The following is a 27280-nucleotide window of genomic DNA, read 5'->3' on the forward strand; positions in this document are numbered from 1 at the left end:
GCTTAATTTCCACCTGCTATTTATTTTCAGTTTGATGTGGTATTTGCTTCCTGTCATGCATTCTTGCAAATTATTTCAGCGCCGCCTTATCTTGCCAATGTGGTTCACCCAAGGAGCGGCTGAAACGTGGCTCTGACCAAGGGTGTCACTAACAAGGAGTTCATGTTCTTCTCAGCTCCTGTAGGAGGGGAGAAAAATAAAATTTCTCTTTTCCCCTTCCTCCTACATCTTTGCAACCCATTGAGCTGCAAGGATTTTTGTCCAGCTGCAAAGCATCTGTTCTTCGTGGAGAGGTGTTGGCACAGCTGTGAGCCCGGCCAGGATGCCCACATCAGGTTGAGGGGCTTCAGGCTTTTTGTTTTTAGATAATACTTATTTAAAGCTTGAAATATCAGTGGAGAGTAAGAGATGTGCTCAAAGCCTGGACATCACTTCAAGCAGCTCAACGCGTATCTGCGATTGCATCCATCACATCCTGCCCAGCCTTCTTACATCCATCTACAGTGGCATTGGGTCCCCTGCATCCAGCTGCCCCCCGTACCAAGTCCCAAAGAGTGATCCCTATTTCCCTGGCAGGGTAGCACCCATAAGCAGGACGCAAGGCACACGGGGCTGTTTAGTTGTGTTATGAGCTTTTATTTAAAAAGCACATTTATACAGCAATAATTTCGCAGATACAAACTTTCATTTTGTATTCTACAAAAGTCTTTGAATATTCTTCTCTTTACAAAATGGAACATTACAAAAATACAGACAATTTAATATGATTTTTTTTTATACAAATGTCTCTAATTGTAGTTATTTTCATTAAAATATTCCTACCACAGAACTACAATATTTTAGTCGACTATAAAAAAATTAATTCAATGCTTTTTTAAGCAGCAAAATGTAAATAACACAGGTCAGGACACAGTTTATAGTCATAGTGGATATATCTAAAATTGTTTCAGAAATAATATTTTACATAGTTAATTTTTAAGGTTTTATACATTATTTATATAATATTTATATATAAAAAAATCATAGCTTGCTATAGTTGAAATGATAGGACGGATTCTGTACGAAGGATGTGCAAATGGCCATTCTGCATGCTTTGTGTGATCCCTTTGCAAACGATCTCTCTGAAAGGTCTGCAAGCCAAAAACTTGTGGTTTCTGGGCAAAAAGAAAAAAAAACCCTATAAATCACATTGGGTAGAGGCACAGCTGGCTTCCCATCAGTGTCACCAAGCAGAGCACCGGGACACCAATGGGAGAAGCAGGGTTGGGGGGGGGGATATACAAATGGACTGACACCCAGGCTGGGACGTGCCGCCCAGCAGCCCGTCCCGAAAGGGCAGAATTCAAGGTTCCCCAGGACTCAGCCCCGAGGTCGTAGTGCGAACAGGTCTCCGGCCGAGCCGCCGCTACCCAAATTGTGAGCACACAGAAAGTCTGCTGCCGTTCAGAGAGGGGGAAGGACCGGGAAGCGGAGGATGCTCTTTTCCATTTTAGGGCCATTTGCGGCTGCTGCGTGTGCCCGGTGGCTCAGGCAGGATGAAGCCTCGCCAGGAAGCGAGCGGGAAGGAAGAAATGTGGGCTTGTGCTCTGAGGGTGCGTTTGTTCAGCTTCGCCGTGCATCTCGGGACTGCTCGTGAAAGGTGCGTGGTGTGAACAGAGACCCTCCGGAGATCCTCGGCTGGGCATGCTCCTTCTATGCTAAGTCACAGTATGGAAAAGAGGAGGCAGAAACAAACTAGCATCCAAAATAATAATAAAAAAAAAAAAAAAAGCAACTCTTACAAACCAATCCCAGATCTTGACTCAGTGCTGTTTCTCGCATGTAGTGCTATATAATTAGCGAGTTGTTTTTTTTTTTTTCTTGCCTGCATTAGAAATCTTCATCGTCAAAAATAATAATTAAAAAAAAAAACAACAAAACCCTAAGATGGCCAGCTTTCCAAAATCCCTTAGTGTTCTTTACGCTAGGAACAATTTGGCGTTCACTACAACATGAACACTCAAACCAATTGCACATCCAGAACTCCGGCACCTCTTTGCTTGCTCGGCTTTTTGCTGGGTGTTTGTTTCTCGCTGTCGCTCTTGACTTCGTTCACCACCACCACCACTCCTTTCCTCCAAATGTCGCCAGTTGAAAAGACCACAGAGTAAGACTTTACCGGTCGGGCAAGAAAGTCTCTCCCTACATTCTACTGTCTGATGAGATTTGAGAGCAGCAGGTAGTTGCTGTCAGCAGTCATTTTTTTTTGCCAAAAAAAAAAATAAAAAATAAAATACAACACCAATCCGATTGCTCAAAGGCCTACACCATGTTGTGATGGTTATTGCGTTCGATGATGTCCACAGGTGAGAGGATCTCCTTCCGGATGGGGGGTGGTGGCAGGCAGGTCTTGGGCTTGGGTTTGAAGAGGTCAGAGACATAGAACACCTGTGGGAACAAGAAGGAAGGTAAGCTTAGCCCCACTGGGTGATGCTTCATTCAAGAGAACACACACATATTTAGGTTCAAACACCTGCTGTGCTATTGAATTCCTGCAGGTAGCCCCAGCAGCTGTGAAATCTCAAGTGCCTGCTACCACCTTGCCTTACAAGACAGAAAAAGGCTCAGACAGCACAAAACAGCATAAAAATGTGATGAATCATAGAATGGCTTGGGTTGGACGGGACCCCAGGATCATCAAGTTCCAACCCCACCCCGCCACAGACGGGGCCACCAACCTCCAGAAACGGATTTTTCAAATGGATGATGGATCCATTTCATTTATCACTTCATCATCAGTGAGGGCGGTACCCCAGCCTCTGTCAGTGGGGTGAAAAGCCAGGAAACAGATTCACAGCTCACACTCTCAAATAACAAAGGTCTCCAGCAGGCCAGCCTGACTCATGTTTTAGGGTTAGGATCAGTGTGAAACAACACAATCAGGCCAACACCAGGTAGGCCTGAAAAGCCTTCAAATCCAAGGTGTGCTAAAAGCTACATGCAACAAGCCTACGGCGAGCAATGCTCTCCTCTTGCCCCTTTCCCACCCCACAGAGCGAAGAGGAGGAGCTGTTCCCAACGACTATTTCCTAAATATCCCATGATGTCAGCCTTCTCCCGGATGTGAAAAAGCCAGCACTTGGCAATTTTGGGAGGCAGCAACACAATAAGAAACAAAGTGCTGGGAGGAAACTTCCACATCCTCCTTTGGCAGCCGCAGCACAAAGCTTATCAGCACCGTCGCACCAGGGCACTTTCTCCCATGCCAAACCCCAGCCCCATGCCAGGAGGGAAAGGAGTCAGACAGTGCAGATGCTCCAGAAGTGGTGAAAAGCAATGAGGGCTCTTCTTTTTGTTAGCTGGTACCACATCTCCAAACTTCGGTCCTGTTTCTGCCAGCCTGAATTTGCTGGCTCCATCTCTCAGGCATTGTCAAGCACCGGTAATTCAGAGCAAGGTGCGAGCAAGCAAAGCCAAAGCCCTGGGAAGAGCAGTCGTAGGAATTAACCGCATATTTGACTTTTCTCCCACAGTACTCAGATGCAACTTCTAAAGAGCAAGATAAATTAGGGGGAAAAAGCCCACGGTGCTCAAATGAACGATATCAGATTGATGCCTCCAGGTTGGTAATACAGGGAAGGAACTGAGGCGTTCCTCTCTGCCTCTCCACATTTTCTAGCTACCCACAGCAACTCCAGTTGTCCTTGGAAACAACTTTTGCAAGTCCGTATCAGCACAGGCAGATAAGGAACTGAGTTGGATAGACACCGAACCTGCTATAAATGGCAATTCACTCCTACAGTCGTAACCGCGGGGTCAGGAAGCTGAACTGTTGTTGTTCAGCTTTTATTGCCTCATGGAAACACACGGAAGGAGCTGACAGGCAGAACAGCTCTTTTCTCAGGGACTCGTTGGTGTCTGGCCATATAACGGAGCTGACAAAGTCGCTTCGGGGGCATCCAAGTGGCAGTGTCTGCACCTCCAGCTCCATCGCTGAACCCAGCGGGACCTACAGCAGATCACAAGCCTGGATCTGGCTTCTTGCTGCAGCATCTCAGTTTAAAGGCATCTCGAATTGCTCTGGCAATGGTTATCTGCTCAGCCGTTAATAAGCGTGAAACCGCTGCTCGGCCAGCTCGGCGTGCTTCTGGTGCCAGTTCGTTTGCGTGCCCACCTCAGAGAGCTGGATTCAATCAAAACGATGTCCAATTTCTGCGCCGACGTGGCCGTGACAAATTGATTTATGGGAGGAGATGGCTCCGTGCAAGAAGCACGTGGGGATGATGCTGAGTCTGGTCCTTGTTTTGGACAGGAATGAGTTATGGGAGAATGTCGTCCTGCATATTTCAGATTTTGCTGTGCTGCTCGCTGTTTTTCGGGGTGTAATTCAGAGATTGGGTAAGAGTTTTCATTTCTTTTTAAACTGCATTTCACTTCAACGTGGCTGGAGGTTATACAAACACTTACAGGAATTATGAAACGTGATCTTTCGGGGTTAAAACAGTGTTAAATCCTCCTAATGTTTGAAATGTTTTACACAAAAAAGGGCTAATAAACGTGCAAAGTTTTTCACTTGGATTAGTTCCATTTCCTGTAGAAGGTGCTCTCCACCCATGAAGAAAACTTGACAGCAGAAGACCAAGCGTCTGTCACACTGAGCAATTCAAGATCTTATACTGCCACTTAACATTTCATATGCCTTTTTGGTATACTGAAGAAGTCCTTAATCACAGACGGAGAGGTTAAAACAACCATCTGAGCAAACCAGAGCAATGTCAGGAGCACGTCCCTTTCCTCCCTCCATCAGAAGAGACGCTACGGGGCACATAGCAAGATGCCTACAATGCAAGCATAAAGACTATTTCCATTCAAGCAATCCTCATCATATTTCACCCTGGAACAGAGTCCGAATGTTTCGTCAGCTGGAAGTGCTTGACACTAATGTCTTCTGCTTGTTATTTCAGGCACTGGAGGACCAACGTGTCTGCAGCAGCACAACCTGGATTTAAGTTCTGGCAGTCCTCAGAGGTGAAACCCACAATTGGTTTTTAGCAGAAATTATAGCCTGATAACTATGGTGTTTTAACAGCCATCATCAGACGTGCTTCTGAAGGCTTTGCTGTGGGAATGGAAAGAGCAGCAGGTCCCTGCCTCCACTTCAGAGCATCCTCTGCACAAGCACCCAAACCCAGAGCTGGCCAAGCACTCTCAGGACACTGCTGCGATCTCCATCCACCCAGGGACCCTGCAGTGAGGCTTTCCCAAATGCTGTCTCCAAAAAGCATGGAAACAATCATCCCCTCCAAGAGCAAGATGGGAAAGGCAGTGCCAGCAGATCCGTGTCCATCCATGAAGCTTCCCAGGCAGCTGCTTCCGATGCCTCGGCACAGGAAAACCAGCTCAGCCCGCTGTGGCCTCCCCTTCCCAGCACAGCCTCCATCTGTTGGGGGAAAAGGCCAGAACTGCTGCTTGTCCCAGCCAGGAAGCGCAGGGACGCCTGCACTTTGCATCCGGAGAGCTGCTGCCTTCCTGACACCGTGATCCAGCCAGCCCCTGCCCTATCCCCCAAACACTGCCGTTATCCCACTTCCCAACAGAGACACATGGAGATGTGACCCCCCCCGCCCTGGGTAACAACGCCCAGTGATGAGCACTTGGTGTCTGCACCTACTGCGTGTCCTGGAGAGGAAAAGATTCCCAGGATGTGCACAAACACCCTGGTGATCTTTCTATGAAAGATAAAGGAACTGCAATGCTGCTGCTAGCAGGCAGTCAGCAGCAGCACATCTCTCTGCTGGCTTCCTGAATTGGACATTGGCACCAGGCAATGGCAAAGCCCAACAACCGCTGCTCAGCAGGTTAATAATGCTTCATAAAAGCTTCCCCGCAAAGCCATTTTTGACTTGGCTTTGGATTATCATCAGTGAGTGGAAAGGATGTGAGTAACCTTGCTTTTCTCCTCACAAAATTAAACTATAGCAAACTTAATTCCTTGCGTCCAGGTTTGCTTTTGCTTCTACACCAGTTCAAATAATAATACTAATAAAAAAACAGAAAGCGGTAAGCTGTTAAAACTTTGGTTTGGGGAGTTGGTAGAGAGATGTGAATGAGCCCAGCCCCTTTGTTTCTGCACAAGGCAGCAGCCCTGGAAGCGGCTGCCCCCAGCCCTGTGCCCCGGCCCCAAGCATTCCCATCTGTCACTTCCAGTTATGGGGCCTGCAATCAGGGCGCTCCTCTGAAAGTAAATTGCATGAGAACAGCCCAGGCTGTCGCAGACAAGCAGGAACAGCTTTTGTTAACAGTTTTCTCAGCAGCTTTACTGCTGCAACTACTACAACAACAACAAAACAAACACCCAAACACAAGAGGAGGGCTCCCTACATCCCCCAGGCAGAGCACACCACGTCTCCACATCCCAGCTGCCAGACCAAGCCCCAGGAGGACGCTGCCTCCAGCATCCCCCAGGCTGGTGGCAATGTCACCATGGTCCTGCCAGCAGAGTTACTCTGGCAGGGGGTAGGTGCAGCGGTGCTGGTGACCCGTGGCAACATGTCCCCTCCCATACAATTGCCCCTGCTGGAGCAGGACTCACCACGCAGTAAGCCACCAGGGCTCCCTGTGCAAAGCCTGCCAGCACGTCGGTGGGGTGATGCTTGTGGTCCGACACGCGGGACAGGCCTGTGTAAAATGCCATCATGATGAGTGTGAACTGCAGCAGGGGACGGAGCAGGCGGGCGCCCTTCCACGTGAACCTGGCCTGCAGATAGAACTGTGGGGAAGAGAGGAAAAACAAGAAGGTTGTGTTAATCTGAGGCTTCACCTGCAGCGGGGAGGATGTGGGGCAGCTTGCACTGCTTTAATACAAAAGGGAGCGATGCTTTTGCTGGGTTCCCTGAAACCACAAATAACTTAACACCACCATTTACCTACTGAAGCAGAATTAACAGAAAGATGATACAGGGGAAGCACTGCATTAGTGGATTTAGTGTGTTTGGCTGTTGCATAAACATTGTATTTACCCCTTTTTTTGGAAAGAATACACACCAGGCTCTTCAGAGGAAATGAAACATCATGTCCTTGGAACGGAGCAGATGCTCCAAATTACCCAAACTGTTGTTAGCCAATTAGCATGGAAGAGAGCGGTACCAAAGCAGCTTGGTGCTGGCTAACAGGCATTATAATTCTGGGGAATATTTCTGCAAACCAGTCAGAGCCTGGGAAGAGGGCCACATCCCCACGGCACGCTCCCTGCACCATGCAAACTGGTCCATGCAATGCAGTGGGACGAGCTGTAGCTCTCCGGTCCCAGCAGCACCCCATGCATCTCCAGCCTGCTGGATTGAATGCCCCCACATTGGGCTGGTTCTCTGCTCTATGAAGGTAATTTCTGTGCTTGGGACAAAGATGAGTCCGCAATCTCTTTAAAAATCTCTAAAAAACCAGCATTTGTAGAGTACCATTTCTAAAGATATACAATATTTCACTATTGCCACAGGTTAGGCTCAGGAATACTTCCAGGTTCAGGGTGCATTGCCAAACTCAGCTTCCAATACATTGTTGTAGAGCAAAAATAGCTCTGAGTATTTTATCTTATCAACTGCTACCCATAGTTCTACCAGGGAGGTTTGAAACCTAATATCTTCTAACACCATCCTATGATTCTATGGTCTTACTTCAAGCTTTGTCCCATCAAACCCTTTAAGAAAGGGATTTGCTGCTGGATAATCTGACATTTGTCTTTTTGTGCAGCCCTCAAACTATATCCCACAAGCCTGGGCTAAGGAGGTAAGTTACAGTTGAAAAAGCAAACTATCAATTAAAAATTAGCAATGAAAAGCACTGAATTTGAACACACAAAGCAGGCATTTTTTGGAGGGTGAAGTTGTTAAAAAAAAAAAAAAATAGTTCTCTTAAAACAAGGAAAAACTCCAAACCTGAGTGAGATTTGTGCTTTAGGCAAACCGGTATCGACTAGATTATATTGGGATTTTACATTTTCTTTTGAAACAATCACAGAACTGCCCAGCCTCTGCCCCAGAGTCCTCTGGCTCCGCTACCTCCTGCTCCAAAGAGGTCAGAAACCATTGGAGCAAAACTTGTGTTTGCACCGCAGTGTCCGTTCCCCTACTTCTATGTCACTTGCACATCATCCCCACTGAGCCTCGTTGAAACCAGCCCAGGAGTTCAAAAGTTATCAGGATTTGCAGGCTGCCAGACGGAGAGACTGATGCAGGTGGTGGGGTCACCCGAGTCCTGTTTGCATAGGAAACTGCATTAAAATGGTGCAAGGGTTTGTGTACTGATTCACTCCTTCCACGACACGACCCTGGGTTGTGCAGCTTGTGCCTATGCATTAGCATTTAAAAGATGTGCAAAGGTAGAGCAGCACTGTACTGCATGTGCTGGGAGCCACCGAAGCACCCAGTGCTAACTGACACTCACACTTCTCTGAAAATCTGCTTTTGTGTCTGGCTGGGGGGTAAAGCCTGCTAGATTTGGATGGGAACAGGGGGCTGGATGGAGCCCTTCCCAGGAGGGGATGCAGGAGCAAGACCACAGCCTGGCTCATCTCCCACACAGCCCATTACAGAGCAGAAGGAGGCAGGAGCAGCAGCCACAGGAGCAGCCTAGAAAGGGGTAGATGAAGTGAAGTGAGGTCACGTAGAACCCGAGTTATTTGGAGCTCCCATCCGCTGCCTGGCTTCTGGCAGGGGCTGAGTTACCACAGAGCAGATGGCTTAAAGGACATCACATCGCTCTTCTCCTGCCAGGGGACTTCCACAGCGTTGGTGAGTACAACCCACAGCCACATACAGCCTGTTGGGGAGGAATTGGCGTGGGACACAGGCTGAGAACACCACCTCCAGCCTCGCGGGGCTTTCTGCCACCCAGACATCCCATCCTGTTCACACTCTCCCCACCACAAGTCTGAATTCCATCAACCACGTCCCTTAGTCACCCTAAAGCTTCCTTCTGGGAAGTGGCCGGTCTTGTTGCTGACCTGCAGTTACCTCCTTCTCCAGCCCCATCTGTACCCAGGGCAGTGAGGGGCAAAAGCCCTCAAACCTAAACTCACCCCTGTGTAACACCCAGCCTTGTCTGGGCAAAGCCAGCAGGAAGAACAGCAGAATCCAGCTTTTAGCACCACATTCAAGGACAGAAGGGCCAAGACCTCCCAGCACCAAATGGAAGAGCTGGTTACCTCTCCCTGCCTTTGCTGGCTGCACAGCATCCTCCCACCCTATCGGGTATCACCATCAGTCCAGCAATGCAGGTCACAGCTCAGCCCTGGCCTCTGACATAATTCCACTTTACTCCCTTACTTAGGTCATTGCTAAGCTTGAGTCCAAGTCCACAACCACCACGGAGTCCCCTTCACACGTTTGCATCATCACTCAGCAGCTTAAGAGCACTGGGGCCTTCTCTGTCCCTCAGCAAAGCCATGGTTGTCCAGACAAAAATCAGCAACACCTACAATTTTCCTTATAAACCAGCAGACCACAGTGAAACCCACTCTGACCTGAAGGCTTCAGCCTCACCCACCTACACTCAATAAATACACAAGCTACTCTTATTTTCTCCAGATTCAGCCAATGCTGTTGAGGGATGTAAGGTTTTGTTCATCCTCCAAGTGGCTGGCTGTGATTTCAGGAAAGTTCTTGCTGTAAAAAAAATTCAGCATTATGGTCTCAGGTTGGACAGGAGTGCAAAGCCCCAGTTGCCCCCCAGACACAGGCACACAAACCCAAGGTGTGGGTCAGGCCCAGAGTGCTGCATGTAGTGAGCTGTTACAGACCTCCTTCCTCAGCTTGCTATAAATACGAATTATGGGCTTGCTCAGCCAAGGAGCAACTAAGCAAGGAAAATTAAGACAAGGAGGATTACCCAAGCATGATTTCCCCTTTTAAAATTTTTATATGAAGCCCTGATGCTAACTGGGAATTCTTGGTGACAAAAAGGCTGCAAGAAACAGCCCTGAAGTCTCAGTGCTTATAACCAACTCTCAGGAGCTTTGGCTGTGCAGCAAGCACCTTTCCATGGGACTTCTCTCCCCAGAACCTTCCAGGAGTTGGCACTGATTCACATTTCCTTATTGGGAACCCATGAGCAAACCAATTGTCTCCAGCACAGGTAGGCTGGCAAAAGGGCTTGGTGCCAAAATAGGGCACTTGCTGCTGTGCCAAAAATGGGAACACTATGGGCACCCACTGCCCCAGCCATGAGCATCCTTTGGAGACCTAACACACTCCAGTAATGATGGACTCTGCAGGGTCATTTCTCCCCACAGCGACATTTCCTAGCACCCTTGAGGTCTCCAGTTAGATCCTACTTGTATCAGCCCTGTATCCCATCAGGGCATCTAATACACTATCCACCATAAGCCTGTTTTGGAGCAGGGGATTACGCACACCCACACATCAGTGATGAGCATGTATATACACAGAGCACACCTCCAGTGAAAATATCTTTCTGCCCATGTGGGGATGCCACTTTTAAAACACAGTGATTTCAAGTATGGAGTGATGTAGTATCTTTTAATAGACCGGCTAAAGCTTTCTGAACCCACAAAGTCCATTAGGTGGGATGAAGGACTTAAAAACATCATCACGCAGAATAAGCTGCGAGAGCAATGCCAGGAAGTGACTTATCCTTGAAAAAATGAAGTATTGTTTAATACAGAACTTGGATGTTGCACTTCGGTCACAGCTGAACCTCTGCAGCACGCACTCAGCCCCACAAATGCCCTCAAAGTGCCTTTGCCACCACCAGTGCCCCAGTTTGCAAAGCTCCCAGCCAGCTCCCTTAGCATCAGCAACGACCTGCTGCCACACCAAAGCTCTGCCATCTGTAATGGCCTGCCAAAAATCCACTCATTCACTGGGCTGGGCAAGACAGCAGGGTTTAGTTTGCGCTGAAGAAAATCCCCCCTAGGCTAATATAACCTCTCTTTTGTTCTTTAATTTATTATCAGCCTCTCCAACACGACAGATTCTCTACCTGAGCTGCAAAGCTTCTTTTTGCAATGGGATTTTTCTGGTGGTGGTCAAAGAGCCTGAGTGACAGTGACTACCAGCCAAGCCAAAGGGCTCATTTCCTCACCCCAATACATACTGTGTAACGCTGTCTCCTCTCAGGTTGCCCTTTTCTCCCTTAAATTTATGACCAAATGTTGGGTGTGCACTTTCTAAGCCGGCTGCAAAGTTGAAAGAAAATCAGGCAGCAGGCACTGGTGCAAAGCTCCATCAGAAAATGAACCATGAGGTTTTCCATGTGTCCCATGGGAACGCTCTGCATGCATGCTGCGGTTTTGGGGTCTCCAACATGCTCAATGCCACCAGTGCCATCCAGGCACTTGCATTCCCATTCTGCATCATCTTACTTGTTCTGAATCTTAGAATATCCCAAGTTGGAAGGGAGCTATAAGGTTCATCAAGTCCAACTCATGGCTCCACATAGGACCACCCCCAAAAAATCAAACCTTATGTCTGAGAGCACTGTCCAGACGCTTCTTGAACTTTGGCAAGCTAAGTGCCATGACCACTTGACCACCTCCCTGGGGAGCCCAAAACTAAACACAGTACTCAAGGTGAGGCCACAGCAGTGCAGTGCAGAGTGGGACGATCGCTTCCCTGACCAGCTGATACAGTTGGCCTTCCTCGCTCCAGGATATACCATTGACTCATGTTCAACTTGCTGTCAACCAAGACCCCCAAATCTCTTTCAGTAGGGCTGCTCCCCAGTATCTCATCCCCCAGTCTACATGTATAACCAAGGTTGCTTCTTCCCAGGTGCAGTATCTGGCACTTGCTCTTGTTCAGTTTCATGTGGTTGGTGATTACCTAGCTCTCTAATTTGTCTAGATCCCTGTGCCAGGCCTCACTACCCTCAGCAGAGTCAACAAATCCTCTCAATTCAGTATCACCAGCAAACTTGCTCAAAACACCTTCTAGTCCTACCTCCAAGGCATTTATGAGAACATTAAAGAGAACAGACCCTAAAACAAAGCCCTACGGAACACCACTAGGAACTGGCCACCACCCTGATGTAACCCCATTTACTGTAACCAAAGGCTTTTACTATAAACGAAAGCTGGCTTTTCAGGAAAAAAAAAAAAAGATCAAAAAAAAACAATCTGGTGAAGCAGAGCAGTCTGCACAGTGCCTTTGGATAAACAGGTCAAGCTCTGGCAGCTTTGGCCAAAGCAAACAGGTAGGACCATGGGATGGGGCTGAGCACTGCTGGGGAAGCCCACTACTCTGAAAAGAAGCTGCAGGGCACGATGCTGGGCAACAGTTGAGGGATCAGGCCAGGTTTCCAAAGAGGCCTAAATCTTTTAAAAAATTAATAAGTAATTTTTTTAAAAGTATTTGCAATATGTGCGGGGAAAGAAATGCTACCAACTTAATGGGGACTGGCAGTATCTGCTGTTTCCAGATGCCAGGCTTGAAAGCCAACTTCTCAGCCTGCCTGCAGAACACTGGAAATAAATAACTGCCCTTCCTGAAGCAGTGCAAGTGACGATTTCCAAACTCAGCTCGGAAAGTTTTGCAGAGCCAGGGCATGAGGGCTGAGCCTCCTGCAAAGCATCACCGTGTCAGCTCCGGCACTGGGGGATGCTCTCCCACATTGCCATCCACCGTGCTTTAGGGTGCACAAGTGGAGCTGAGCCTTTGGGGGGGGGGTTGGGAGGGGGGGGGTGCTCAGTGCAGAAGGAAGAGCTATGTTTGTGCAAGCAGTGATTTTTGTCAGTGGGGGAAAAAAAAAAAAAAGCTGCAGCAGGGAGCCGGTTTCTGTTTTATTTTCTGCCTCGTCCTCCCCACGCTGGCTTCTGGTAAGGGGAATGCAGTGGGAGCAGCCAGCTTCTCCCACAGCCCATCACCTGGCTGAGCTTCAACCTCATTATTGTAAGTCGGCTGGGAGGAGGAAATGGCCAAAATGTTTCCCAAAAAATCCAAAGTGTTTCAAGAGCAGGGGGAAAAAAGTAGGGGGAACAAAGGAAGAATTTAATACACCCCCCCCTTAAACTGCCTGGAAAGCTTAGTAATTAAATTAAAGAAACAGCTCCCAGCCCAGGGAGGGCAAATCCAGGGATTAAAAGCCAGGAGGGAGCAGTGGTAATTTATCTTTTCAGAAGGGAAAGTAAAGAGATGGGGAGAAGCACTGCTCAGAGATAAATAAGAGTTCATGTTTAATGTTTTTACAAGCACTGCGCTGTTTCTTTGCTTGCCAGTCTGAGCTTATGGGAGACAGAGGGCACAGACCTTGAATGGAATCTGAAGACTTTCTACTTACGATTATTTTTAAGCACAAATCACGATTCAAATTCCTCCCCCCCACCTCCCCAAACCCTCATGTGGGGTCTTTGGTGGGGACTGGGGGTGGTGCAGGGAGCGTGCCTGTGGCAGCCCTGGCAGGAAGCACCTTGGCACGCTGCAGCGGCCCCAGCCCCACACAGGAAGGGCAGAGCCATTTGTCACCGACAAAGGGAAACACGGCCCAGCCCTCCGTGCAGGATCCGGCCAGGCAGGCTGCTTCACCTGCTCTGCCACCCCTAAAATCAGCCTTCATGCCTAACAGAGTTGTGATGGTGCATCCACCCCCACGACCAGTATAACATTTTGGTACCCTCCAAATGGTCCCCAGTGGAAATCACAGTTTGGGGCGAGCCAAAAAGGTCAAGTCATCCTCAGGGTTTGTAGGACTCGGATTTCACTGCAGCCTTGGCTGCATTCAAAAGGTGCACAGCCTGACTATAATCTGGGAGTCTCCATCCCAAATAACACCCCAGAGTCCAAGAGTGGGATTTTTCCACCACCAGCATGTTTGGACTCTTGTTTTCTTCTCCTCATCATGTCACTGCTGCTACCGAATATGGGTGAACACCTCGAGTGGGGGAACTGGGGTTGAATCAACTCCATCTCAAATAAAGCTGAGGTCACTTACCACCAAATACAGCATGGTGTAGAGGGAGAAGGATGCGTGCCCAGAGAAAAAGGATTTCCTGCAAAACAAAGCAGGTGCTAAGAACCAGTCGCCATAGCATTCCTATACGATAGCATTACGTGTGGTGTGGTAACCTGCCCGCTGCTACCACAAGGGTGGTAGAAGGAGAGGGAACCACAACCCTCATTTTTTGAGTTATGAAAACCCTGTTATCCGCCCTGCTCGCTCCTCGGGCTGAAAATGAATGGAGGGGCAGGATGTGCGCATTGTTCGTCCCTTCCTGGTCTATTCATGGGACAGCACAGTTATTTCCAGGACAGCGCGATAACTCATCGTCTCGCCTCAAATAACCAGGAAACTGTAAATAAATGAAAAGCAAGCACTTCCCCAGTCGCTTAATTACAGCACTCTCCTAAAAATGTCAAAATTGGGCATGCGATGGGTTTGATGAAGAGTGTGAAAGGGAGGTGCTGGCAGCCCCTCCTGTGTGGAGCCTGCTGGGAAGAAAAGCTGTCCCTCCTGCACCACGGGCTGGACTGCTTACATCAACTCAGCTCTGATGGTGAATTCCTACATTGAGTAACCCCTCATGAAACAATGGTGTAGGAGTAAAGAAAAAGGAAAAGGAATATTATTCAGCTGAACCCTGTGACTCCCAAGGGAAATTGCCCGTCACTGGCAGAAGGAATTACAGCCTTCCCAGAGACAGCAGCAGCAAAACCATCTATTGCTGGCAGAAAAACCCTGAAAAATACTTAGTGCGAGGCATAATTTTGGCATCATCAGCAAGACAAGCGCTCTCACCTGGCTTCCTGGACTTTGCTGTCACTTCCCCTGCAGGTGTAGTTCTGGATGTAAACCCCCTTCGAGCAGTTGATGGTGGAGAAATCCAGGTCACAAACCTCAAGGAAATGTGGCCGCAAGCGCCCGACGGACACTTTGGCAATGTCTGTGAAGGACTGGCTAATGGCACAGCCAAAAACGAAGCAGCCCACTTGCTTGTAGAGAGCTGCCACATAAGGGTTCTGGATAAAGGAGTGCGACTTCTCCTTCAGGTAGTGGATGCGGTAGAGCTCTCCTGTGATGATCTGCATGGGACAAGCAACAGAGAGAGGCTGTAGTTAGAGAGCAGGAGAGATGCTTTCCAAAACTGGCTGAGACAGCAAGATGAAGACGTGCCAGATTGCAAACCAAACCAGGAGAGACTAAGATCATTCTTACAACAGGCTGGTGAGTGATTTGTCAGCTTAAAGCCAGAGCTACATCTCACAAAGAAGGCAAATCTGGACAGTACATATTTATCTGTAAATCCCTTCTTGAAAGCCAGTGGTGGACCCGGCTGGTGGGACGGCACCATCCATGCACACCCTGTCTGCATCCTTGCTGCTTACACCAGATGAAATAAATGTAGCTCAGGCAACCTAGAGAATGCTTTGGCTATGTGATGCTCCCAGATAGACCAGTGTCTGCTCTTCCTCAAGCTCACACCTCACCCAGCCCACTACGGATAAGCCCTGGGGCTTTGCTCTTCTTCCTCCAACCACCAATCTGTTTCCATAGTGAGCAAGGCATAGCGCAGAGCCCCTCGCCTTCTGGTCCTCCTCATCTTCCCCTTTTTACTGTCTCTCAAAAAGAGATTACAAACTGCACTCCGCAACTTTTTGTTTATGGAAAAATTCCAAGAAAAAAAAAAAAAGACAGGTTTAGGCTTAGCACGTTGGTGCATCTTTACATAAGTGAAATAGTGTCCCAGATCTATACATTGTTATTTCCACGACGCTGTTAACATGAAACAGATACATAATCAGTGATTGTTTGGGAAGGAGAAGCCACATCCACTATTCCTTTATCAAAGTGATGGGGGGGAAGGGGGGGAACAACTACCAAACCTGAACCTCTGAAACCCATGAATGTAACAGGATAAGACTCAGAAAACACTGCGCTTTGTAGAATCTGGACCCAGATTTGCTGCCACCAGACTCCATTTCAAACCACGCAGAGCCTTCCTAAACACCAGCTATTGCTTGGGATTTCGAGGGGTCCTGCAGTTGCATGGCAGCAAATGATGCGCTTGTGGTGCCACCAAAGGCTTTGGCAATACTGCCATAAATCACCGTCACAGAGCAGAGGGCCAGCTTCTCACAATCCCAAACCCTTCAAATTCATCTTAATGAAAACCAGGTGGTGAAACCAAGTCCAAACTTCTTGCCTCTCCCAAAGAGGCAAAGGCTTAAATTGTTCTCTGCCACGTTACACATCTAGCTTTTGAGCTCCAGATTTACGGCTTTAGGATTTCATTCATTACTTTAAATGTTTTCATACCTGACCAATAAAGCAAGGCAGGGTTTGGGGTTGTTGTCCGTGCTGTTTTTTTGGCCTCCCCCTCATCTCTGCCCCTCTCTGCTCTAGTCACAAGGGCTGCGATACGTAGATTCAACCGTCAGGAAAAATGCCTTCATGTTAATCCCTTTCTGGAGCAGGCAGCAATATTCCTGCTGGCGTGGCAGCCTTCCAGCAGTGTGCAGGAGACAAGGCTCCCCTGCTTACCTTTTTAAAAGCTTGGCACAATGTTTGGAAACTAATAAACTGGAAAAGTATGGCAATTAGGCCGAGAGGAGACGAAGCTGTATCATTGTTTAAACTCACCCAAACTGGGGCTTGAAAAAACAAAGGTTGACCTAAGGCATCTGAAATCACAGCTAAGCAGGCTTTATCAAGAAGAGATACAAGGATAATAATAAAAAATAAAGACCAAGCCAGAGCTTTCAGCAGCCAGGCACAGAAATACATCAGGCAGCTGCGCCATCATCCTGGGCTTGCATGTCAAAGCCAACATCTGCTCTTGGAAGACTGATCATAACCAAGTTTTGCCTGGAGAACTGCAGCTAACCACCTCTTGCATCATTTTAATCCTCACAGACCCCAAACCATCATTTTCACGGTCTTCATCTCCATTCTACCTTCAAGCCCAAGCTGGGAGCCAGGAAATCTCTGTGCATGAATGCCACAGGAGAACGTCAGAACATCTGCTTCTCTTCCAGGAAGCAACACTGGGGCATCCCAGATGAGTGAAGATCACAAACACTGATGGACCCAAGGCCATTTGGAGACTATTGCTCTCACCTGGTGCATCTCCCTGGGCTCACTCCCATACCAGTGCCAAAACCTCATGGGCACATGGTCTCTGCCTCCACCGCACACCCAGTGTGCTACTGCAGCACGCAAGGGCACGGCTGCTCCCAAAATCCTAAATTTGCAAGGAAGAGAGTGACAAGGCTTGAAACTCCCTGATTGTGCAGAGGGGAGACAAGCTGACTGAAGGGTGACATCCGATCCCGGCGGATGCGCCACTGCTCCCAGCTCACAAAACAGATCCACATAAAGCCCAGGCTCCTGGCCTTAGAAAGGCATGTGACCATTTTAAGCCGGGACCAACAAAAGTCTGGGGATTAATACTTTTCTCTCACCCTTGGTGGTCTTGGTAATTGCATACACGTAGCAGATTGTAAATTGGAGACTTCATTCCCTCCCTAACACGCTGCCAGGCAAGCATGAGCCCTCTCCACTCAGTTAAAGTCATGGCTCAGCCTTAATGAGAATCTAAAATTGGGTAAACTTATTTCTTTTTTCGTCAGTGCCGTCCTAGATAAAGCCAATGGTGGGACAGTAATGCAGCACAGATGTGCATGAACCGAAAAGACATCCTGAAAATAAAACAAGTCCTGAAGATATTCGGCTCTTCTCCTGCCTTGTGTCCCTGGCGAGACATCCGCATGGGATATGCACAGCTCCCAGCGACTGTCACACACGTTCATGGAAGAAGGCGAGAAGCCAGCATCAGGCTTTTCTGTCTGTGCACACCTTTTCCACATTATCAGTTTTTCTGCCCATTTTATCATTATCATAATTTATCAGCAGCAGCCCAATTAGCCTGTAATTACTTACTGAGCCTTTCTAATCCCTCATATCTTTGCAGTATCGTTCCCTGCATCTTAATCGCATTGAAGCCTTCAACTGTGAAACAATCAGCTGATCTGGCTGAATTTCCTGGGAGATCTGAGTTACACATTTTCTTTGGTATTTTTCCCAAAGGCATTCACAACCTGTCAGGTGTGTGGGGCTGGGGCGGCCCAGCAGCAGTGAGGAGGAAAATGGCATTTTCCATCCCAGTGACCATCAACCCACTTTTTTTCACCCCAGATGATCAAATTAACCATTCTCCAGCAGGAAGAGCAAGAGAGAGATGGGAGCACACAGCCCACATCTTCAGGGTCATCCATATGGGAACTTGCTTTAAATCAGTAAGCATATAGGTATTAAAACTAAATCCATACCCTCTCTTGTCCTGATGGAAGCAAAGGTCTTCACCTCTGCATTTACTTCATAGGATGCCCAAGTGTCCTTAAGCCATTTATAACACAACCTGGACCTTTTACTCATAGTTAGGCTGTCCATCACGCCACACAAAAGAAAAAATGCGAAATTTTGGCTCTGCCACTCAAAATGCCATCCTCTCACAGTCCTCCCAACCACTGCCCTGACTTTTCAAGGCAAACGTTTTGAGAAAAAAAGGAGCAGAGTCAGTGCTCTGTGGATTTGGAAGGAATTCCTATTATGCTACAATAATTCTGGTATCTGGGTTACATCTGAAAAAAGAGGTCAGACTGACTTGAATTTTCCATGCGTGCTGCCATTGCACTGAAGTCTGTTTCTTCAATTCCTCGTTAGGCTTTTGTTTCACTCACCAGCAAATAACGGAGCTTTTGAATTTACCTTATTAAGTTACATTTGTTGTGGGCACAGTGAAACCAGTGCAGAAACATCTAATTCTTTGGGGATTTTCTTTTTCTTTTAATTGACCTGCTATTTCGCGGTAGAAAGCTGATGGATCACATAGGCAGCTGATTATGTTTCCAGTTTCTGTTCCAACTCCTGTATTTGCCACCGCCTCATTACTGATCTGAAGCACACTCTGCATGCAGCCAGCATGACGATAGCTCAGGCAGTAATGTGAAAATGAAAGGCTTTCTCGTTTCATTTTTATGGCTTTTCCACACTTGGGGGTAATTCACCTGCAGGGTAAAACTCTCCTGTATTTATGGAATCGGGGAGTCGTCACCTTTTGGGGGTTGCTTTGAGGAGGAGGGGATGAGAAGGAGGCAGTTTTGGGGACCTGTTTTGCTAAGTGAATCTATTTGATCAGGGAACGATGGAGAGATGGGCACAAATTGGCAGACACACTGCACATCCTTCCACTGCCTGCTAGCAAGCCTACAGCCCACCGATATCAAAATGAGAGGAATGGGGTGGCTGTCACTTCTGCTGGCCACCATGGGAAGGAGCTTCAGTGCTCCACGAGAACCCAAGGGCAACACACACAAGCTATTCTGGGGAACATTCATGGGACTTTACTATTTTGGAAGGTCCCTTCAAACTGAACTATTCTGTTCTATTCCTATTCACCGCTCAAAGCAGCAAGGCTGAGATGGGTTATTACCAAAGCAGGTACCACACCATGCTAGAGCATCTATCAGCCATGACATTGCTCCTGCAAGGGAGGATGAAAGCAAAGGGGGGGCTGGGATGGGGAAAAACAAGTGCTCCTGACCTCTCCCTCTCCAGTGCTCCCAGCTGAAGGAGTGACAGGTAGGCAGCATCTCTGGGAAAGCACCTGAGCTGTGCTGGCAGCTGGCAAGCAAGGAAAACGTAGGTACTTTTCATGAAGTAACACTGGGGAATTTCATCTGCAGATGGAAGTGTTTGACTGCAAGCCAGGAGACAGCTCCTGCCTGAGCACGAGACATGTGCTGGTGGAAGGAGGCTCAGCTCCACGGGCTGAATTCAGTTTTTTGGCTGCAATAATAACGCTCTCACTGGGCAGTCATCTCCTAGCACAGCTCTAGGAGAGCTGGCAGGAGAAAAAGAAAGGAGAAGATCATTGGGAAGGTGGCATATTCACTACTTTTTATAGCGAGAGCTCTGGGAATATGCTGCCTGTACTAGGTTTTAATTGTCTTTTTAATACGCCTGTATTATACAATCTCTTTAATACTAACCTGTGAAACTTTTCCAGGTACTGGTTCGCTGAAAAGACGCATCTTTCTATTATTATTTTTTAACCTTATAAAATAGGCAAATACCAAGAGTTATTTGAATAGGAACAATCCATGCCAAGCCCTCACTGATTCTTTTTGCATCTACTCTGAACTCCTACTGCAGGGCGAAAAAGCTCTTGCAGAGCTCCCAGACTTGCCCAAACAGCTTTGAGCCTGTTTACGAGTTTCAAGAGTAATCTCATTCCTCTCTTTCATTTGCAAATGTTTACTGCTTACATGGAAGTCAGATAATCACCAAGGAGATTCACACAACAGTACATAGCATGGACACATCTGCAAGACCATGTTAAACCCCAAATGTGCCAGTGGGGAACAGACTACATCACTTTGCTCTGCTTTCCATGAAATTCAGAGAAACTTTGATTTTTAAGAAGATCCCAACGACATACAGATTTTTTAGCATCTCTCCTTTGACTAGCTCACAGCTCTACCTAATTCCTGTGCTTGGGAAGCTCTCATAGCCATCCCAGCTGGACAGCGGGTCTCTGTTTTGGCACACTGGGCAAATCCACATTGGTGCCATCAGCTAAGGAGGTAACAAAAAGGTGTTGGGGACACCCAAGGGGCAGAAGAGGAGACATTAGAGATGGTACTTACAGCAAGGATGGCGATGAGGATGCCCGCAGCACACAGCACTGCGTCGTTGATTGTCTCCATTGACTTCAGTGGGTACCTGATGCTGTCGTCATCGCAGTAGAAGCCCCGCTGGTAGGGCTGGATTGTGCTTGTTTCAATGATGAGAAAGGGCAGCCCAGCTAGAAAGAAGGGGAAACAAAAACCAAAACCATCAGTGATATAAGGCAAATAGAAACAACCCTCTGCTAAGAAAAAATAAAATAAAATAAAACCAAAGTAGAAACATGCTTGCGAATGACCTGGTGCTTTTCCTGATGCTTTTCTTTTTGTATTGCTACCTTTCTAAAGAGAAACTGGGTTTTTATTTTTTCAAGTCACTCTTGCGGGGAAAAAGCATCTCCCCTGTTATGGTTATCAGATGTCTGCACTGCCTGGTTTCAGTTAAACCTCACGCACTGCAAATATTAACTTACAGGAACGGACCCCGGCAGCAATCCCTGTGCAGAAAGCCATGAAAACAAATCTGGCACTTCTCTCTGCGGAGGGCTGATGCTTGCTGCCCCTGGGCAGGACGAGCTGTGCAAACAAACACCAAAGGATCGGGTAGCAGCCCCGTGCTTCCTACCTGACCAGCCCCACTAAACTCAATCCATATTACTTTTAGGCCTCCCTCGTCTCCTTCCTCTCTATTTACAAGGTAGATGTATACTTGTACCCACATCTGGCCAGATCAACTGGAGCTCTGCACCAGGCACAAAGCAGATGGGCTCAAAAACCTGCAGCCATTGATTAAGACATACAAAGGAACACCTCAAGACTGCTGTGTAAGTGAAACTCCAAATTCTTATTATTATTTTGGAGGAATGCAGCATTGCCTCAAGCCTCAAAGGACAGCACAGGGGTATTTCCCAGTTACCTTGTGCAGGGCACACACATACATTCCTCATGCCTCAGTTTCCCCATCTTTGGTGTTAAACCCATCACCAAGAAGAGCGGTACCTTCCCATCCAAACAAGCCCAAACCTCATTCAGAATAAATCATAAAACATAATCCTCCTCGTGCTCACAGAGTGAAACCCAGGCAAAGCACCTAACACGTCACAGCACGAGCATGTCAAGGATTGGGCCAAGGCAAAGCAGAAAAACAGTGAGCCACAGTTGATGGAAAGCAGTGGATGTAATTTAGGTGACAATGCACAGTGGTTCCAACTTTTGGCCAAAACAGCACATCTCATGCCCACATCCTGCCGAAAGAACACGGGTCTGTTTATGACCACCAACTTGCTTAGTCTCTCTAGGTTTGTTCGTGTAGTCAGAAGTCTGAGAGATCAGAAGGGCTTTCCTTATTAAAAAACAGGAAGAAATGAAGCGCTGGTTGGATCCAATCAATATTTGTCTGCTCAATCTGATTTGCAAAAGCACTATATGAGGAGTTAGCTTGTCATCAAAACAACATTCTCCATCTCAACAGGAACAAATTTTCTCTTTCATCTCCATGATCTGTTTTGGCTCCCATTGCTCTACGTTAACAGATTTACCTAATCTAGAATTATTAGGGGGCTTTGCTTCTCTTTAAAAATGAAGGACAACCCCAGTCACCTACTTCCCCACTCTAAGTGAGCGGGGACCAACACACACAGCCCTGAAGCCCTTTGGGAGCAGCCAGGGCCACAGCTCAGGACTCCGTTCTGATCATCTCCAAAAACTTTTGGGAATGAGTTAATCGTAACCAGGGCAGCACAGTTTCCAACAGGTGTGAAACAGTGAATAAAGGTGTCTGCCCAGCTCAGATCTGATAAATAAAATCGGACACCTCACATGAATCTAGTTGATCTCCATTCCACTATTTAATTGTTCTGAGGCATAGCCAGCTTGGCCTTGAAAAGCTCCTCTGATGCCAGCAATATGATATTAATAGGCCACTTAAAAAAAAATCCTTATTTTCCCAATGAAAAATTGCAGCAGAAGAACTAACGGCACTCGGCGTGATCCAATTTCACATGCACTTGAAGCAGCAGTAGAACAGTTGAACTCGGGGAGGAGACGTGCCACGGTTACGTGGCTTATTGTTATTTCTCCAGTTCCTCTTGTTAATAGCTTTCACATGACAGGTCTGTAAAACACATGTTCCCACAGACAATAAAATACATCTGAAAGCTAAAACTGGCTTAAAATAAAATAAAAATAAAAAAAGACAATGGTGTTCCTATACATTATGTGAACCCAGGAATAATAAAGATTTGTTTTCCCTTCATTCATTGAACAGCATGGGGTAGTATTTCCGCATTTCAATTATATGTACGCTGGCCACAGCTATAATAAGAGTATAACTGACCTATATGGTACACATTTTCCTTAAGTGCACATAGGCATAGTTTAGAAAACCCAATGGTTTTGTTTTCTCTCCTACGAACTTGTGGTTTAGTGGGATATTGCCAATCGAGTCTTGACATTTTTCCAGCAGAACGGTAACCTCAGATTCCCCCTTTTTTCCCCCTCTTTTCCCCTCCCCTTTTTCAACATGAGAAACATAAACACACTCCATAGCCGAACGGATATTGCTTAGAAGACACAATGTGCCCTTGATTTTGAGGGCGGGGTGAGAGGCTGTTCTTGCAGCAGTAATTACCCAAACGACAGAAGACCCCAGCCCATGCTGGACGGTAAATTATGCTAAAGATGGTTCTTCTTCCAAGAGATTATTTCTTGGAGCATGGCTTGCCTACTGGACTAGGTGACCATCCACGTTTTCTTTCTGGCAAGGGGCTACCAGCACAGAGAAGCCTGAAGGAGTGCCAAAAGGCAATGAGAGAATGGCTTTTGCAGAAAACACGAGGGAGTGAAGTCTGGAAGAACACAAAATTAACCGTGGAGCAAGATACCTTCAAGATCCCTCAGCAAAACACCACACAAATGTTACACACACTGGGAGACAAAGGTAGCTGGAAGTGGGGCATGGCCCACAAACCCTTGGAAAAGAAAGAAAAAGCAGCATAGAGTTATGCCATGGAGATCAGGTTTGGCCTCGTGACTTCTTGTGCCCCAGTGTAACGCAGTTTAGTGTTTTAATAGAGAAACTGAGGTTACGCATCCCTGGCTGCAGTGACCTCTATCTACAATTCAACAGCTGCACTCCCAGTAACGGTGCTGGTTTTCCAACCTTTTCCATTTTCCGTTCCCAGTCATGGAACAGAACTCCTGAGAATAAATGAGGTGGCAATGAATAGTGATTTACACTGAACTGACCAGCAGAACTACAAGGCAGGAAAAGATGTTACACTCATTTTTATGGTCCACTTTCTCCAAAACATGGTCCCATTTGGCCACTCTGTTTGTGGCTTCAAGGCAACAGTGTTCTCAGATCTGCTGCAAAATCTTTAATAATATTGCAAAAGGGCATCAAGTCCACTTCGGTACTAGTATCACCATGCTGAGAAATTACACAGCAGCCAATGGACCATTCCCTGAGGCCACTGGCATATTCATACAGGACTGGGTAACTAGAGATGCGCTGTTATCCCCATTTTAAACACAAAGGAAACCAAAGTATAGAATAACAAAGAGCTTTGCTTATTTCAATGCAAAAAAGGTAAATGGAGAGGAGATCACTTTTCTGAGTTGTAACATCCATCAACAAAGTAAAGGAAAGTTTTTTTTCCCCTTCGTATAAAGGGGAATTTCTGCTTTAGTAACAGAACAAGGAAATCCCAGCTACATGCTTTTATCTAACTACACTGCAGGAGATCAAACAAGGCTCCAAACCACGAGCATAACAGAAATCTCTTGGGGGCTGATCCTGCCCCATCCAAACCCACAGGAGTTTTGCCATGGGTCTGTATGGAGGGCAGCCCAGAGCAGGTGTGGACACTAACGAATTGTGCGAGTCACCACAGGACACTGTGGGGCTGGACATTGAAAAACGATGTTGCTTTTGTTGGGAGGAAGTCCAAGTGACTTTGTGACCTCAAACCGCTGGTGTCCTACGCTAATATTGGAGGGTTTAAGTTTATTTATCTTCCCGTTTAATAAAGGCAATCAAGTTTGGAAAACCTAGCACCAAGGGAAAAATATTCCTTTCCTTGATCAGCACCTTTATCAACAGGCAGTTAATAAGCAATAATCCTGGGAAGGCTGACAGAAAGCTCAAGTCCCACCACCAAGCCCAAACAAAATGCCTTGCAAAACCCCAAAGTACTCTCTGACCAGCTTGCAATGTGCAGAAAATCAAAGGCAGAAGAAAGGGCTCAGTGTTGGGTACAGCACTTTAAATCTTGGAGCCTTTGAAAAGTTAACACTAGTGCAGATTTAACTGGAAAAAAAAAAAAATGGAGGGATAAGCTTTCCTTGGCCACCCATTTGAAAAAGTCAAGGAGAGAACAGGAGGGGGAAGTGCTGTTTCTGCAGTGACCCACCCATGCAGCTCTCATCTTCCCAGCCCAAGCTTTACCTTTACACTAAATTAAACATCCTCTCAGTACATTTTGATAGATTGTTTTTTTTTTTCCTCCTCCCTCAGGAAAAAAAAAAAAAATCTCCTTTCTTTTAACACGGCAGGTCAGCGCAATGCTGCTGGCCATCTCAACAAAGCAACGTAATTTCTAGCAAGCACACTGTGATGGGTTTGGCTGCCAGTGTCCAGGCTCTGGGCATGTTTTTAAGGTTTTGGCAGATTAAAGGTCTAGCTTAATAAGTAAAAAAGATCATTAAAGAATTTGGCAGGGCTGAGCAGGGTATCTAATTCTTCATTCAATATATACCATGTAAATATTTGCATTCCAGCAAGCAACAGGCTTTCTTTTTGAAGTAGTGGCTGATCTTGGGTACCTATAAACCTTATTTGGTTGACTGTATCTGTACACATTTCATAATGCATAAAAACTAGATTAGGCTATGGTGAACTTTTATTGGTGTTTTAAAGTTGACTTCCTCAGCTTTTAGAGGAGAATCGCATCACTGCAGATCAGAAAAAAAAAGAAACTGCATCTCAGCTTTGGCAGCTGCTGCAAGAGTAAACAACTCTTGAAGCCAGTTGACATGGACATGATAACACAAAGCATGGAAATATTTCCACATTTCTATCATTTGAGGCACATGCTGACAATCACTATACGGCCTGACTGTACCCGCACCAACAGAGAGTGGGGGAAGAAAAGGTAGGAGTTTGGTCAACAAAAAAAACCTCAATCTCAAGAGATCTGACACACGGTCCAGCAACAGCTAGAAGAATCCTGATGCATTATGCTGGGATTTCCTGGAGTCTAGAACAGCATCAGTGAAGTGCCTCCTTCACAACGGTTTTTGACTGAATCTGGATACTTGGTGCTCATATATCCACTGGAGGTCAGTATATAGAGTACCTTCTGTTTCCATATTTTATTAGCTTCTCAGTCTTAATTGTTCATCATGCCTTGGTTCCAGCAGTCCAGAAGACTGCTCTGGGCATCTGCCTGTATTTTGGAAACACATCTAATGTCTTTGTTTTCAAAATAGATTCCCATTCAACTCTATTACAGTTCCACTACTCTCAGCTACACAGAAACACATGAGGACAGAGAATTCTCTAAACATACAAACAAACCCTAGACTTTACTGTAGAGCAGGTACCTGCTTAAGAAGAATCTATAAACAAGGATCAGCATATATAGCATTTCGCTGATTTGACCTGTTCGGAAAGGTCCCAGGACACAAGGGGTTAATTTCCACCAGAACCAGGATTCTAGTTTTCTCTACTCACTGTAGGTTCTCCCAAGCAACTTACATTAACCTTTGCTGTTGCCTGTGTCAACCTGCCTGGTGACCTTCCCGGCTATCAAGAGAGTAACATTTCCATCCACTTCTTTATTACTATTATTTTATTATCATTATATTATTATTTATATTTCAGCCAATTCATTGGGACTTTAAAGGAAACCTCACCATTTTTAGGATTACCAGCTGCTAATCAGGTTTACCGTCCATTTCAAACTAGATATCTTCTAGACTTTTTGTTGCCTTCTCCCCCAACACCTCTTTAGTAAGAACTGGTTCTTTGGGAATGCTGAGGAAATGCCTTCTTACACCTATGAGAACAATGGCAAATGAAGAAAGAAAGAAGAAAAGAGAAAATTCATCTGCTGCATGGATAACCCTATAATATTTATGACCCCAAGGGTGGCATGGGGTATCTGAAAAACGCCTCTAAAAGGAAGCATCAGTGACAGCAGGAATGTCACTGAGTATCTTACAGGTATCTCTATCTTGAGACCAAAGCCATCATTCAGCAACATAACCCATCCCATCTTTTGCAGTAAGTACAACCCAGAGAACGCTCGTTGACCCAACCGTTCTGGAGAACATTAAGAGGAAAGTTCTCTTGGTCACAGAAACTTTAAACCAAATGTCAAATTATTCTCACGCACCACAAATTCCTCTGGATTCTGAACCTCTGCAGGAAACGCTTCCTTGCACGGCCAGAGCTCTCTGTGCCAGACCTGCGCGCTCGCTCTCCAAAGGCTCCAGATGACTGGGAGCACTGCCATTGCTTTTGCTGGGAGGAATATTGCTCTTTTAGATAGTACCTGCTGCTTATTTCCAGAAGTAAACAACACATACAAAGGAAAACAGTGGAGAAGGGAGTTCTAAGAAGTATGTTAAATTGTTCCTCCTGGCAGTCTGGCATGAGCTGA

The 27280-nt window shown here is 46.6% G+C and overlaps 1 protein-coding gene across 2 annotated transcripts in view; it reads right to left on the reverse strand.

Moving 5' to 3' along the window:
- Window positions 616-27280, reverse strand: part of PLPP3 (phospholipid phosphatase 3) — a 43252-nt gene continuing 16587 nt past the window's right edge. For both annotated transcript variants that reach the window (XM_021405444.1, XM_021405445.1), the window contains exons 2-6: window positions 20637-20794; window positions 14728-15011; window positions 13924-13981; window positions 6572-6748; window positions 616-2427 (exon numbers count right to left, since the gene is read on the reverse strand). In XM_021405444.1, coding sequence (XP_021261119.1) covers window positions 2302-2427; window positions 6572-6748; window positions 13924-13981; window positions 14728-15011; window positions 20637-20794 — 803 coding nt within the window. In that variant the 3' untranslated portion in view covers window positions 616-2301. The remainder of the gene's footprint in view (window positions 2428-6571; window positions 6749-13923; window positions 13982-14727; window positions 15012-20636; window positions 20795-27280) is intronic.

This window comes from Numida meleagris, chromosome 7 (genome assembly GCF_002078875.1).
Source record: "Numida meleagris isolate 19003 breed g44 Domestic line chromosome 7, NumMel1.0, whole genome shotgun sequence".
Classification (NCBI taxonomy): domain Eukaryota; kingdom Metazoa; phylum Chordata; class Aves; order Galliformes; family Numididae; genus Numida; species Numida meleagris.